The sequence below is a fragment of the Rutidosis leptorrhynchoides genome, chromosome 5, assembly GCF_046630445.1.
Source record: "Rutidosis leptorrhynchoides isolate AG116_Rl617_1_P2 chromosome 5, CSIRO_AGI_Rlap_v1, whole genome shotgun sequence".
In the NCBI taxonomy this organism is placed as follows: domain Eukaryota; kingdom Viridiplantae; phylum Streptophyta; class Magnoliopsida; order Asterales; family Asteraceae; genus Rutidosis; species Rutidosis leptorrhynchoides.
In genome coordinates this window covers 424,180,482-424,195,944 of record NC_092337.1, presented here as the reverse complement: position 1 = coordinate 424,195,944, position 15,463 = coordinate 424,180,482, and the positions used below count along the sequence as shown (strand labels likewise).

The 15,463-nt window shown below is 32.8% G+C and overlaps 1 protein-coding gene across 2 annotated transcripts; it reads right to left on the bottom strand.

Moving 5' to 3' along the window:
- Nucleotides 1-1,887: 1,887 nt before the first annotated feature.
- Nucleotides 1,888-7,129, bottom strand: LOC139847007 (probable folate-biopterin transporter 2). 2 transcript variants are annotated; one of them, XM_071836604.1, is made up of 5 exons: nt 6,343-7,129; nt 4,945-5,204; nt 4,145-4,240; nt 3,840-4,010; nt 1,888-2,889 (listed from the first exon to the last, which is right to left on the bottom strand). In XM_071836604.1, the coding sequence occupies exons 1-5, from the start codon at nt 6,728-6,730 to the stop codon at nt 2,254-2,256; spliced, it is 1,551 nt and encodes a 516-aa protein (XP_071692705.1). In that variant the 5' UTR covers nt 6,731-7,129; the 3' UTR covers nt 1,888-2,253. The 2 variants fall into 2 exon arrangements, with proteins under 2 accessions (XP_071692705.1, XP_071692706.1); XM_071836605.1 differs by lacking the exon at nt 4,145-4,240.
- Nucleotides 7,130-15,463: the final 8,334 nt, after the last annotated feature.

Sequence of the window (15,463 nt, the reverse complement as noted above, 5' to 3'; positions counted from 1 at the left end):
CTCATAGTTAGTCTAAGGCTCGTGTTGTAAGCTAGTTATCAAATTTATATAGCACTTTACCTGGCCCACTAGAGATAAAACATAAATAAACCAAAGATATAACTACTCTTTGCAGTTGTATATTGAGGGGCTTTGCCATGGAAATCTATTTGAAGATGAAGTTCAAAATATTTCTAATATTTTCAAAAACTATTTACGGGTAAAGCCTCTTCCATCTGAAATGAGACATAAAGAGATCATGTTATCTCTTCCCTCTAGTGCCGACCTTGTTAGAGATGTCGCAGTAAAGAATAAAATTGACACGAACTCGACCTGGTCGAGGTAATTAAATATCTCTCTTCTTAGTCTTCATAATTATATATTTATTGAAGCTATCATCATACCATGGTGCCATTTGAATTTCATATTTCTTCACAGCTTTATTATCCAATTGAACCATAAGTTGGTTCGAATTGGGTGAAATCAAAAGCTCTGGTTGATCTTTTGGATGAAACTGTGGAAGAACCACTTTACAATCAACTTAGGTATGGTAAGGTTATATATTGTGGTTTCACAGTTAGGTTTGGGGTTCATTGTCTTCACTAAAATAGGTAGAACGTTAACACAGGGACTTATTTGGGATATAATTTGGCTTTTAAGGATGTCTTATGCAGTTTTCTGAATATAGGGATGATTTGGGGAAAAACACACAAACACAAGGATGATTTTGGCAATTTTGTCAAAATTTAATGTTCTTTTAATTGTTTGTTTGAAATTGCTTTGGCGGTGAGAAAATGTCATTCTCGTAATGTAATTTAACAAGGAGGGCTTGCAGAGGTGAAGTCAGGATTTCGAGTTAAAGATGCCATATACAAAAATTGAGATTCAACAAAATAATTTGAAAAACGCTCAAGTTGTAATTACGGACAACAATGATCACTCGCTCGAATGGATATCCAATCGATCCACCATAGTTCTAATAAAACATAACTTTTGGTAAAGTCTTTCAAAATTTGCTAAAGTTATGCTCTAAGTCAATATATTTTCTCATTTTGCATCACAACATTAACATTACTTTAGGAAGAAAAAAAAATAGCAATCTATATTTAACAACATTCATAAATGTAAAAATAACCCATTTATTATGATGTTTTTATTTAAGAAATACAAGAGGAAAAGACGTTTAAATTTAACTTTTAAATTTAACAATAATTACTAAGGTAGTACATATATTTGATAATCGTATATATTCATTTACATATTTGATATTTAAATTTTAAATTTAACAATGTATTACTAAAACATTACAAAGTATAGGGAGTAAGGCTTGAAGGGTCATAGATGTTTAATCACCATTTTCAAAAGGTTTATGGAATTCGTTACTTCATTCTATTCCTTTCCCTAAATTTCACATGCAACTACTTGAAACCCTAATTTGATATCACCATTCTCCATCCAAAATTTCAACAATACATATAATTAAATACTAAATATACAATTGCATTTAGGGTGCTGAACACCCCTAAGCATCCCTACTAGCTCCGCCTCTGAGGGCTTGAATGAATCAGAAAACAAATGTGTTGAATAGTAAATAAGCTTAGCTCATACTTGTATAATGTTAAACGAGTCGAGCTCAAGCTTAATATATCACTCAAAACGAGCCAAATTCGAGCTCCAAGTTCATTAAATGGCGACTCCCTAATCATGAATAATCTTTAGCTACAAATACATCACTTGTATAGTTGTATATATAGGTATATGAATAAATAAGCTGTTTTGAGTAAAGCCAAAAACTTGAAAATGAATAATTTGCAGTAGGCTAAATAATAACATTCTCCAATACATGGGATTGTAAACACTTCAACATCTGCCATAAAGAAATGAAAAACTTTCCTTTTTCAATCTTCATTAAAACAGCCAATACTGTGAAAAGAATCATGGAGTATATCATATATATACATACATACCATCATTTGAGTTGTCACAAAGAAAATTAATGAATAGTCCACATATTTGTATTTTCAGAACATTTTTAACAAATGCAAATTCTCGTGAAATATAAAACTAAGCCAAGTTTCCTGCCACTAAAATTGTCTCCAAACTCTGGTTTCTTCCGTCTTCTCAGTAAACAGATATAAAAAAATTCACTTGTGACCCAATCATTCTTCTTTTTATATCCAACTGAATCAATCTTTATATTCTAAATAAGTGTAACAACAAAGAATATATGTTTTTTAGTCCTTTCGAACCCGAAGAGCTCATTGAAACGTTATTTCAACCAACACTACTAACGAGCGGTGTGAGTTCCACCTGTTCAGGTTTTGACAATTCACTATCTTCTATTATACTTGATATTTCTATACGAGATTCATTATCTTCTAAAACACTCAATACCTCTATAGAAGAAAATCCAGACGAATCGGGCCCACTTTTAGGCACCAAAAACAGAAAACAAAGAGGTGTGATCCTCAAGATATTTCTGATCAAAATAGCTAGCCATAAATTGTCAAATTGTGTCCTTGTGACATTCAAGACATGAAGAAGTAAGCCACCTAACCATGTTGAGGACATAAGGCCGAAATTGTCAATTGACATGAGTAAAGCAAAGAATGTCCCTTCGATGCCAGGTGGACAAAGTTGTGCGGATAAGACGAGAAGTGGCGTCCATTTCAAACGTCCAACCAATTGAAGGACGCTTTCATCAATAACTGCAAATAAATAATCGGGTAGTCCTAGTTTTTGGTTAAGTCTTAGTACAAAGACAAGATCCAACATTCCAGATAAGGCTAATAATAATTGAGCCCAAAATAGTAGAGCTCGGAAAGGATGAGTCTTTAAACGATATTGATATAATATGGCACCTAAAATGGATCCAATTGAGCCAATCGAGAATATGAAACCAATTGTTTCCTGCATGCAAACACACGAGCATTTATGTGCCAAGATATGAGGAAATAAGGTTGCGTTTGATTACATCTTAATTGAATGGTTCATCACTGAATACTGAACCATTCAACATCCATCGCGTCTGTTTCTTCTGGACCTCTAAATGACATATGATGCTGAATGGTTCAAGATTTAGTGTTGAACTATTCTGAGTTAAAATACTTTTTTGACCATTAAGCACCTAAATTTTTTGTAATATACTCTTTAAATTACAACAAGAACACTTGTTAAACAACAATATTTATTTTTATTCAAGCAAAATGTTATTTTTATTCAAGGAAAATGTTAATAAGGTAATTTTAGATCTTTCACATTGTTCATTCAAAATGATTATCAAATAGGTTATTGTCCTTCGGGACTAACTTTATTCAGATGCTTTGAATCATTCACATTATAACTATTCAGTGTTTAATTATTCAGTTTTATCAAAAGCACAAAGTCTTTCCTTCAACAGTTAGCATAGAAAATTGTTACCACAAATCTTTATTTTATCACAGACTATTTTTTAAAAATAGCTAAGAGAACGTTTATGTTGTTTTCTAGGAGTTGATTATTTAAGTTAGAGAACGCAACTACAACTCAACAACTTATAATTGAGTCGATCTAGCTTTATGTTTTTCATCTCTAACGGGTTAACGTGGTAAAATCAAAAGTTAATGTAAAAGGAAATGGGTCAAACAAGTCGAAAGTCGCCCACTTTGTATCATTGATGCATAGAACAAAATATTTATCATTTTTTTAAAAGTGTTTTTACATAATGTAAAGTTCTTGTAATCATACTTGACAATTTAGTATATATTTTTTTATAAACGAAATTGAAGAATCAACCCACATATGACCCCATCGGCCATCTCACTACTTGATGTCGTGTATGTGCACGAGTCATTTAACTAATTAAAGAGAACAAAAGTTACCTGGGAGAAAGAGGGCCCCACATTTGAATCAGTTTCCCAGTAGAACAGCCCTTCATAGATATTCAAACTCAATGCAAATGAAAGGTACATATACAAACATGGCCTCCAAACATCTTCACTTTTCAGAGTAGTCCACATAGCCGTAGCAGCATCAACAAATTTCTCACTAATCTGACACAAACATTTAAGTCAAAAAGGATGAACTTTTTTTCCAGATGTTACAAATACAACACAAAATAAATGTAACTTTTAAGTGGTGAGACAAAATTAAATTAAATCCATTTAAAAGACTAGCAAATATGTACCTGTCTATATGCGAAACTCGGCGAGTGGGGTTCCTTGAGCACAAGGCCAACTAGCAATACAAGCGCATATGGTATACTTAGCAACCCATAAACTCCCTACATTGCATATGACAGATTTCTAGAATCAAATTAATTTTCCTTTCAAAAAAAAAAAGCATCAAATTACTTTAGGTTAGACGTTTTTTTATATGGTGTGAATTGCAACATTCAACTTGACACATTGTAGCATTACCCATTTACTTATACATTAAACGTTCGGGTTTTGTTTTATTTCTAAGGCTGAAAGTATGGTAAAGACTATTATTAGGGCATGAAACCTTAAGAAGAAGAAAAATTAGTCAAAATAGTATATTCTTACCAAAGGGATATTGGCCTAACGGTATCAAGGAACCCCTCTAACCAAAGAGGTTGTGGGTTCGAGTCCAGTGGTGGACATTTGTAAATATTTGTGAAAAATGAGTGTAGCGTGTGTAAGTTTTTCTTTCATAAAAGAAAAAAAAAATAGTATATTCTTATTTAAAAATACTACTTATTGCCACACAGTGTTTTGGATAAACCCAATTACCAAAAAGTTTGTGGGTCAACCCACCTTTAACCGACCCACCCATTTTACCCCATACAACGACCCACCCATTTTACCACCTCTAATATATTGTATATTAAAATACAGTTTAGCAATTATTATAACATGAAAACTTAACATAAAAGGAAATGCTACACTTTTCATGAAACATTTGTAAGAAACGTGTACAAATTTTACACGTAAACAAAAATCAAGAAAATGGAAAAAAGGAAGGCACCTTTGGACCAATGAGGTGAACAAACACACCGCTCAAAGAAAATCCAATAAGAGCTCCAATGGATGAACTCAAAGAACATAAGCTTTGCATGTCTGGAGCAAGAGAAAGATTAATACCACTATGTTGGGCTACGCATGCATCGACCGTTACATCTGCTATTGCAACTCCAGCACTTCCAAAAGTTAAAGCCAGCAGTGCTAACACAATATGCAGCTTTTCGTTGAATGACAAGAAAAACATTGATAGCATTCCAATTATACCTGAAAAAAATTGTCAAAATTTGATTATGAAACTCGATCATTTATCAACAAGCGAAATGTTTTACTTCTACTGATAAGTTTAATACTTTCCATTTTTAAACGCACGTGATTTCTTCACATTTACAACGTTAATTTGTTTATACTATGATAATACATGCACACTAGATAGCCCAGTGGTTGGGGCTCTGAGTTCCTTGCAAGAGGTCTCAGGTTCGAATCATGTCTCAGACGAATATTTAGTGGTGACCAGGGATGGGTTGGAAACATCCAGGGAGTAATCTTGTTGGGCAACGACGCTGTGTACATTAGAGTATGGGGTCGGATTACTCACCCTCCCGGGTAGCCCAGACAGGAAAAACCTTCTACCTTTTACCTTTTTTTCAATACGTGCAGAGTGGTTTCTAGAATCTTTCTATAAAGGTATATTATTTATGAACGCTTTAATATCATGGTATATCTAACTAATTTTAACCTATGATTGATGGCAACACCATGAGAAAGATAATTAATCTCTTAGTATATACATATCTTCAAAAACAAATGGTACACGATGACCTTTACGATCTTTTATTAAATTTTATCGGCTTTAAACTTAGTGGTTCACGGGTATATTTCAACTTTAAGGAACGAATCAACTTCTATTAACTAGTTTGGAACAAAAAGCACTTTTTACTTTTACATTGAACGAATAACACAAAGGTCTTGGGCCGCGATACACCTCTTATAGAAACATAAGTAGGATACATGTCCTAAACAAACATCGTTATCAAACGTCCAAACTACCCTTCAAGGCTAAATAGGAAAGTCATCTTGTGAAACAAAATTGGTAGCAGCATAAGTTGTAGGAGAAAAATAGGCAAACAGTCAGATTTAGCATGAATATTTAATCTACAAAGGACATATTACAAATTTCATTAGACAAAAGAAAAAAAAGTTGCTCCAATACTCAATTTTCTTGACCTTTTTGCTTTATCTGCAGGTATATCTAGTCACCAATCTAACTTTCCATCAAACATATCTCCAAATGAGCTAATTATTAATCTAATTTAATAAAGCATTAAAGCAATTCAATCAAAGGACATGTATATAAATGATTCAACATTTCAACAAGTAAACAAACGAAAACGTATGAATGTACCGGCAGCAACGAAATAAGGCCTCCGTCGAAACCCGAAAATGGGAACAACATCTGTAAGAAGACCCCAAATGGGCTTAATAATCCATGGAATATTAGTAATTCCTGTATAAGCCTGTGCTTCAGATGGTTGTACTTTTTGCTCATCTTTCATGTAATACTCTGTACCCACCCTTGCAAGTGCACCACCAAGTCCTTGATTTAAACCATAAGTAACCACAACTGCAGCCACAACTGTCCAATGTGTTTCTTTAGATAACATTTTAAACCAATCAATTGGAGCCCTAAAATTAAACCCCACCAAAATCCCTTTTTTGGGCCTTTCATTTTCATCTTCTTTAACTAGCTCTACCTTGTTACAGGTTTCATAATCTTGCCCTTCTTCCACCATCAAAGTAAACTTTTTTTATCTTAAAAAAGTGTTTCCTCAAATGGGTATTTCAAGTTTTTGCAGTAGATGTGAACATTGCTTCAAAAGCATTGAAAAGTTTTCAAGAAACCTCAAAAGTCAAAGTCAACGCTATTTAGATTTGGATCTGATTGAAGATTTCTTTTGGACTTCTTGAAAAAACTAAGATATGGGTTTTGATTGGTAATTGTAATACATCATCTTACCCTCATCTGCCAGTGAAAAAATGTTTACTTGCAGGAGAAATGAAAGATTTTATTTTTCTCAAGTAACTGCTCAGCAAATGTTTGTGAAATAAAAATGAAGCTGTTGAAAAATGGTTAAATTACAATGTGATTAAGTTACTTAATACTAGTATATTTATTATTAATTATTAATTAATTAATGGGAAAGAAAGAAAGTAACAAACTATGATTTTTGGATTTTTGGTGAATAATATATTAAGAGCTCCGAGGAAATCTACGGCGGAATATGAAATTTTTTGGAAAGTAGGTGGAAGATTTTATGCCATTGTTGACTAGAATCCTAGTTTTCTTTCAAGTTGGCTAATTTGAAGTATATTACAATTACAATTACAACGTTTTTGGCTAATTTAACTTTAGTAACAGAAATCAGACTTAAATAACAGGATTTGACTAATTAAACTCACAAAGTACTATGCGGAGTGATTAGCACACCGATCATTGTTTTTCTTTGATCACTAAAAGTAAAAAGTAATGTTTATTTATAATTTTTAAATTATTTATTTTCATATCTTTTTTTTTTTTTTTTTTTATGTGTTATATAAAGTTTAACAATGTAAAACTTTTTTACCATTTCGCTGATATTGTTTTTCCTTTACCATTTTATTAAACAAATCAAAACAAAAATATGTATGATTCTTATTAAGGGTAAATAAATAAAGTCGTGATATAAAAAGATTATTAAAAGAAGGTAGAGAAAAGAGATTATTGCCTACCTCCAACTAAACATACCTTTCAAAAGTGCTAATTCTCGATGTTTTGCCTTCTAATCTCCAACTACAGCCACTAATTAACAAGTTGAATAAAACAGGGTGCACCCGAACATAATCATGACTCACTTTCAATGAATTTTTCAACGTGAACGAAATTATAGAAAAATCATGGGCATCTCTAATATCATGGAAATTTCTAATATCAGCCCGAAGGGCTATTATTAAAGGTTAACTTCTAATTAACCTTAGTTAAATAAAAAATCAAATAAATCGTCTAAAATCTCACATTCTATTAATCAACTTTAAGTCAAACGAATTTTAATAGTTTTCCTCCATTTTTTCATTTGATAAAAACTAGAAAATTCAAAAGTGTATGCAATCTTCTCATTTATGATTTTCAAGGTTACGAAAAATTAAGCTCAAAAACAAAATTAATTCATTCTCACCAGGTAAACTATTGATCTAGTTGTAAAGTTAATTCATTCTCACCAGGTAAACTATGTGTATGTGTATGTGTATATAAGTGTATGTGTATGTATATTATATGTATATGTATATGTATATGTATATGTATATGTCCACGTAAACTGTATTGGATTGTGAGTTTTTGGCATCTGAACATCTATTACCCACAATTTATATGATAACCGTAGTTTTATAATTTGTAATTTAATGAGTAATGAACATTGAAGGAATAATTGATTGTTAGAGTATGAAATGTATCAACAAATATTTTGTATATCAAAATTTATCACCATGTTGCAACCGAGGATTTAAAAGATCTGTAAAAATTAGAAAGAATGTATATACATGAAAAGCGAGGTTGTTAAACATAGTGGCTTGTTTCTTCTCTGTGATATATGTCCGGCCGATAATATTTGTTTACCATTAATTAACCCCTTTGTGGGTTTTAACACAATATTACTAATTACTATGTTGTACTTCCAGTTTTACTTCCAGTTTGTTCGCTTCGTGCTTTTATAAAATTTGTTGCCTTTAAAAAAAAAACTATGTTGGATTTGAACCTTCCTCCAACTGATGAAGGTGTTGGATTATCTATTGGCTAAACACAATGACCCTTTTATTTGGCAAACCTTTTGCATATTGTTGTGCGTAAAGATAGATATGACATAGAAAATAATAGGAGAGTACGGCGTGACATTTATTGTCACTGAGGATGTAGAAAACAATTAAGTCAAAGCATCACGAAAAATGTCAATAAGATGCGGATGCGATGCTCATATGCGCATTACTTTATAAAGAAGCTACGATATTTATTGTCATATCACAAAATTTTAGTGAAGGAAGACATCATGCATTATTGTCACCTGAAGCAAAATTATGTTCTCGGTATGTTAAAGTGTAAACATATACTGTTTTGCTTATTGCTAGATTTTTCTAATCACTTGATTAAATATTCAAGTAAGCACATATATTATTATATGTAGATAAAACCACATTTTCAATGTTAAACATATGGTTTAATATGATCTTATATTGGCTCGTCATACCTTTATCAAAGTACATTTACCAATTTCAATAAATCAATAAGGACATGATTTAAGATTGTTACAAGTCATCAAACAATATATTAGTCCGAGTCTAATTCCATATGCTTTTGATATTAGGATAAATATTCATTTAGGCACGTATACTTGTAACATTTAGTTAGACATATTATCACACCCCCAATTAGGGTCTGGGTGAATGTGACATTAATATCAAATAAATCAACATATTATAATATACGAGAACAATACTAAATGATAAAAACAAACTTTATTGAGTACGCAGCGAAAAATGAATGTCGTTACAATAATGGAAATTACAATAAAGTAATTGTTTCAAATGCAAAAATAATAAATGCGATATCTCTTGATCCTATGTCCAAGTAGCATCACATAACAACAACAACAACAATACCCAATCCCGCAGGTGCGAGGTATGGGGGAGGTGAGATGTAGACAATCCTACCTCTACCCTATAGTAGAAGAGAAGTCATTTCTCCGTCCACAGGCAGGACCCGTGTTCGAAGAAAGTCGTCCCTCTCTATACTCGAGAGTAGAGAGATTGCTTCCTGTGAACCTCCGGCCAGAACTGAAACAATACTAAAAACATAAAGCGATGCATACCTGAGTGTGCTGTACGAAGCTCATGGAAGGCGCAAGCAATGTTACACCAAAATAACGATAGACAAGTATAGACATATATAAACGTATTTAGATGCACATACAAAAAAAATATACATCCATACACATACATATATAAACCTACATACATGCATAAACATAAAAACCCACATAAATAAGCATACCAACATACATAAACGCGCATACAACATCCATAAACATACGTCTATACAAACGTACGTAATCATACCTACATAAACATACATATATAAATGCATACAAGCGTAAACATACATGCATACTTCCATACATAAACATACATCAATACATTCATACGTACACGAAAAGACAAGCATACCTACACAAACTGCTACATACAAGCACACACACATGAAACCCATATAAACACTATGCCCTAACCGCATAAACAAGTATATCCTAGTAAGTCTTACACAGCACAGAACAAACCTATGTACAAAAGAGAGAATAAATAATATATATATATATATATATATATATATATATATATATATATATATATATATATATATATATATATATATATATATATATATATATATATATATATATATCTCACATATAAACACACATATATACACACACTAATACATACAAGCACAAACCTAAACATACATGCACGCACCCATAAGGAACATTAAAAACAATGCACTTAACATAAATAAACAAATATATCTTAAGCAAACATAGGACATAAAACATACATACATACATAACTGCATACATAAACATACATATCTGCATCCGTACATACACATTTAAACATACATACGTAATCATACAAAACAACCATACATAAATATACAATACACAACCATCCAAGCCTAAACATCCTTACAAAAAAAAAAAAAAAAAAAAAAAAAAAAAAAAAAAAATCACTCATCTATTCTAATTCTAGACCTCCACAAATTCCTATCAGAAGTCATGTCCTCGGTCAACAAAAGCTCCTTCATGTCGATCTTCACTCGATCCTCCCATCTACTCTTAGGTCTACCTCTTCTTCTAACACCGTCCACCGTGAGGGCCTCTACTCTTCTAACTGGAGCCGTAAGTGGGCGCCTCATAACATGGCCAAACCATCGAAGTCGTTCTTCTCTAAGTTTGTTGATGATACTCCCAACTTCAAGGTTTTCTCTAAAAACCACATTTGGTATCTTATCTAGCAAGGTTTTACCACACGTCCACCTAAGCATCCTCATCTCAGCCACATCCATCCTTCTTTCCAGAGCCTTCGTCAATGGCCAGTGCTCTGAACCATATAACATGGCAGGTCTAATTGTCACCTTGAAGAATTTTCCCTTCAGTTTAAAAGGTACTTTCTTATCGCACAAGACTCCGATCGATGCTCTCCACTTCAACCATCCTACCTTAATACGATGAGTCACGTCCTCGTCAATCCTTCCCGATTTGTGGATCATCGAGCCTAAGTATCTAAAAGAGTCTTGCGGGTGCAAGATCTGGTCCCCGATGTGAATATCCACATCATCATTGAGTTCGTTTTCGTTCCCATTGAAGTCGCTCATAAGGTATTCAGGCTTTTGTCTACTTATTCTTAGACCATTTCGTTCTAAGACCTCCCTCCATAGCTCAAGTTTTCTATTTAGCTCCTCCTTGGTTTCCGATACTAAAACAATATCATCGGCAAAGATCAAGCACCATGGGATGCTGTCCTGTATCCCTCGAGACAACTCGTCGAGGATTAAAGCGAAAAGAAAAGGGCTAAGTGCCGATCCTTGGTGTAGGCCCACTTCCACCAGGAAAAACTCCGTGTTTCCCACATGCGTCCGAAAGCGAGACTTCGCACCATCGTACATGTCTTTAATAGCTCTGATGTAACTACTCGGGATACCCCGATCATTGAGGCTCTTCCAGATCAATGCTCGTGGAACACAATCATATGCTTTCTCTAAGTCTAAGAACGCCATGTGTAAGTTCTTTTGCTTTTCCCTGTACTTCTCCATAAGGCTTCTAATGATATGAATCGCCTCCATCGAAGAACGCCCTGGCATGAAACCACATTGGTTCTCAGACACATTTGTCTCGCGTCGAAGCCTAGTATCAATCACTCTCTCTCTACTTCTAAGTAAATAAGCTTGATCAATCAGCACCTGAGACAAACATGCTAAAGTGTCAACTAAAAAGGTTGAGTGAAGTTCATAGGTTTAACAAATAAGTTTGACCATTGTTTTAGACCACAAGATTTAGTTTATAAAGTTGATCTCGCAAGGATCAAAAAGTTATGTCAATTCGTGATATTTAGACTAAACGTACAAAGTTTGCCCCAATGACAAGTTGTGTCTATACTTGTCGATTTAATTTCATTATTAAGTAATACAATGACTTGGTCAAATGTATCGGGGACGTTACTCCCGATAGGCCTACCCCCAATAATTAAGAATGCATTTAACGAGCAATTAAAAATATCATTGTAGGGACTTAGTCGGACATAGCCGGGTATAGCATAGTTTAACAGTTGGTACTTGTGTCTAAATTGTAAATAGTAAAAGTAGCATGTGTCTCACCCCAAAACGTTAAATAAGTTGCTAGCAATAAAGAGTGGGGCTATGAGTTCACCTTAGTAAGTAGAGAGAGATCGTTATTCCTCGGAATAGGAAGTTTGGATGAATGAGCAGAAAGTCAACCTAAGGACATTTAAGAGTAGTTAAGTGTTTTGCCCAAATTTAAGTTTAAGTATGCAAGTGTTTTAAGTATAGTTCGTTTTACTAAGTTTTCATTCTTAGTAAGTTTCTACTTTTAGAAAGTTTCCAATTTTAGTAAGTTTCCACTTTTAGAAAGTTAGTGTCGAACACTAGTGATTTGTTCTTAATAAGTCTACCACCTATTAAGTGTGAAGATAACTAAGTGTATGATTACTATAGTCAGGTTTGACATTGTGGACCATACCCAAACATCTATGCCACCGCCGAGTCACTAGAATGACCAATTGTTACCGGTTGGCCCAGGATTTCTTGACCAAAATCTAAGTTTGGCATTCGTAATCCACAAGCGTCCCATAGTGGTACCAAGGATCACCCTAGGCCTTATGTAGCGTTGACGTTCGAGTAATCACACGTTATCGTGATTGACTATTGTAATCGTGTATTATACTATAAGTAGTATATTATAAGTATTAGTAATAGTATAAGTGTTAAGTAGTAGTATAAGTGTATAAGTGTTAAGTAGTATTAGTAGTATTAGTAGTATTAGGGTTTTATTAATTAATTAGGTTTAATTAATTAAAGTAGTATTAAATGATTAGGGTTTATTTGATAAATGTTTAATAGTATTATTAGGTTTAGGGTTTAGTGAAGTAATGATTAGGTAATGATTAGGGTTTTATTTAATGTTTTAGGGTTTAGGTAATATTAGGGTTTTATTAAATTAGGGTTTAAGTATTATATATATATATATATATATATATATATATATATATATATATATATATATATATATATATATATATATATATATATATATATATATATATATATTATTAGTAAATACACATATATGTAATGTGTATCTACTTTCCAAATATAACTACTCTAACACAATCTTAGTGAATCCTTACGGTTTTTAAGATCTAAACAAAACCTTTTTTTTTTTACATGTAGCCGTATGTATGTATATGTATATGCATATTTTATTTTATTTTTACATAAACAATATAGATGTTAAGATCATGTATGAGTAATTATGATTATAAACATGAATCAAAAGTAAGATTTAAGAGTTTTGGATCTAGGGTTTTTTACCTTGATGAAGATTAATGAAGACTAACAAGAAAAAGTGGATGAACACTTGAAGATGAAGATCAAAACCCTTGATGATCGAAGAACACCTTGAAGATCTTTGAAGAACGCGAAGAACACGATGAACAACTTGAAGATTACTTGAAGATCTTGATGATGTTGATGATTTTCGATGGGGGTGGTGGTGGTTTTCGGTTCTTGGCCGAAAATAGGGAGAGGGAGAGAGATTTGAGAGAGAGATTTGTGAATGTGTTTTGGTACAAGATTAGCTCTAGCCTATGTCTCTATTTATAGGAGGGTTTAGATAATTCTAGAATTAGGGTTTAATTAGGAATTACTTAGGGAACAAGTTAGGTTAATGAGGAGGTGATGGGGTTCCTTTGGGCCGAAAATTGGGAGGGCAAAAGGGTAATTTCCCCTTTAAATTTTGGCTAGGGTTACATGGGATGGTTTGGAATTTTTTCACTTTAGTCATTGTACTTTAGATTAGCTTAAATAGTTCCTTAATTATCCAAGTTTAATTATTTAAGTGTACAAGGTTTAAGATTATTTATTTTGTTCACAAAAAATAATAAGCTCATTATTTTTATCTTTTTATTAACTTGTCGTTTATTGTACAAAGTTAATTATTATATTTTATAATTCTTAATGCTTAACAATCGTTAATTAAAGTTTAATCGTTAAGTTTAATTATAGTGTTGGGCATTTAATATGGAAAAATATAGAATGGAAAAATGAGGGTCGTTATACATATTAACCAATCACATTGGATTAATATCTAAGCACGTAGTAACTAATCACATAATTGTATAAGTGTACATCAATGTACAACTCATGTATAGGAAATAGCTTATCCTAGTCGGAACTTGATGACCATTCTTAAGATGTCTAGATAGATTTTATGATTGTAAAAGTTATCAAACACTTATGCGTATGTGATGATTAGTTTTAAGTCATAACCTGACTAATGGTGATAATTATATTATACTTATATACTAAACCTCCTCCCAAATTTTGTCGTTTCAGTATATATACTAAACCTCCTCCCAAATTTTGTCGTTTCAGTTTTAACGAGTTGTCGTTTTGAGTTTGCGTTCACACTACAAATGGTCCTCCAACTTTCGCACAAATTACACAACAATCCCTCAACTTTACACTTTTTCAGGGGTAAAAAACGTAAATTTATAATTTAATTAAAATAAAAAAAACCTTACTCCACCCGAATTTATAACGGGCCCTATCTTCTCGCTCGGTGCGAGTTAAATTTTTCCGAGGCCACCGTTCAACTCGAAAAAATCTCACGAACCCAACGGGACTAACTATATGCAAAACGGACATCGTTAAAAAACACTAAATAACGGGCCCTATATTCACGCTCGGTGCGAGTAAAATTTTTCCGAGACCACCGTTCAACTCGAAATATTTTACGAACACAACGCGACTAACTATACGCGAAACGGACATCGTTAAAAAAATAAATATTTCGGGCTATATTACATACATATATATACATATACAACACGACTAACTATACGCGAAACGGACATCGTATATCCAAATTGGACCGCGCGTCGAATACAACCGCAGCAACGCGCGGTCGGATTTTTTCTAGTTATGTTCAAATGTGGAAACTACTGAACTTGATTATTTGGAAACTCATATAATATATATTAGATGAAGTTTCAACCATTAATAGTGTCAGACCATAGTTGATCATTAAATTTATCAAAGAAAACTACGGTTAATCACGACACAACTGTGGTGATGACCGTACGTTTCAAAATCTATTTAGACTAAGGATCGTGTGTATAGAGCACGAAAGGTCGAATAAGGTTAAACC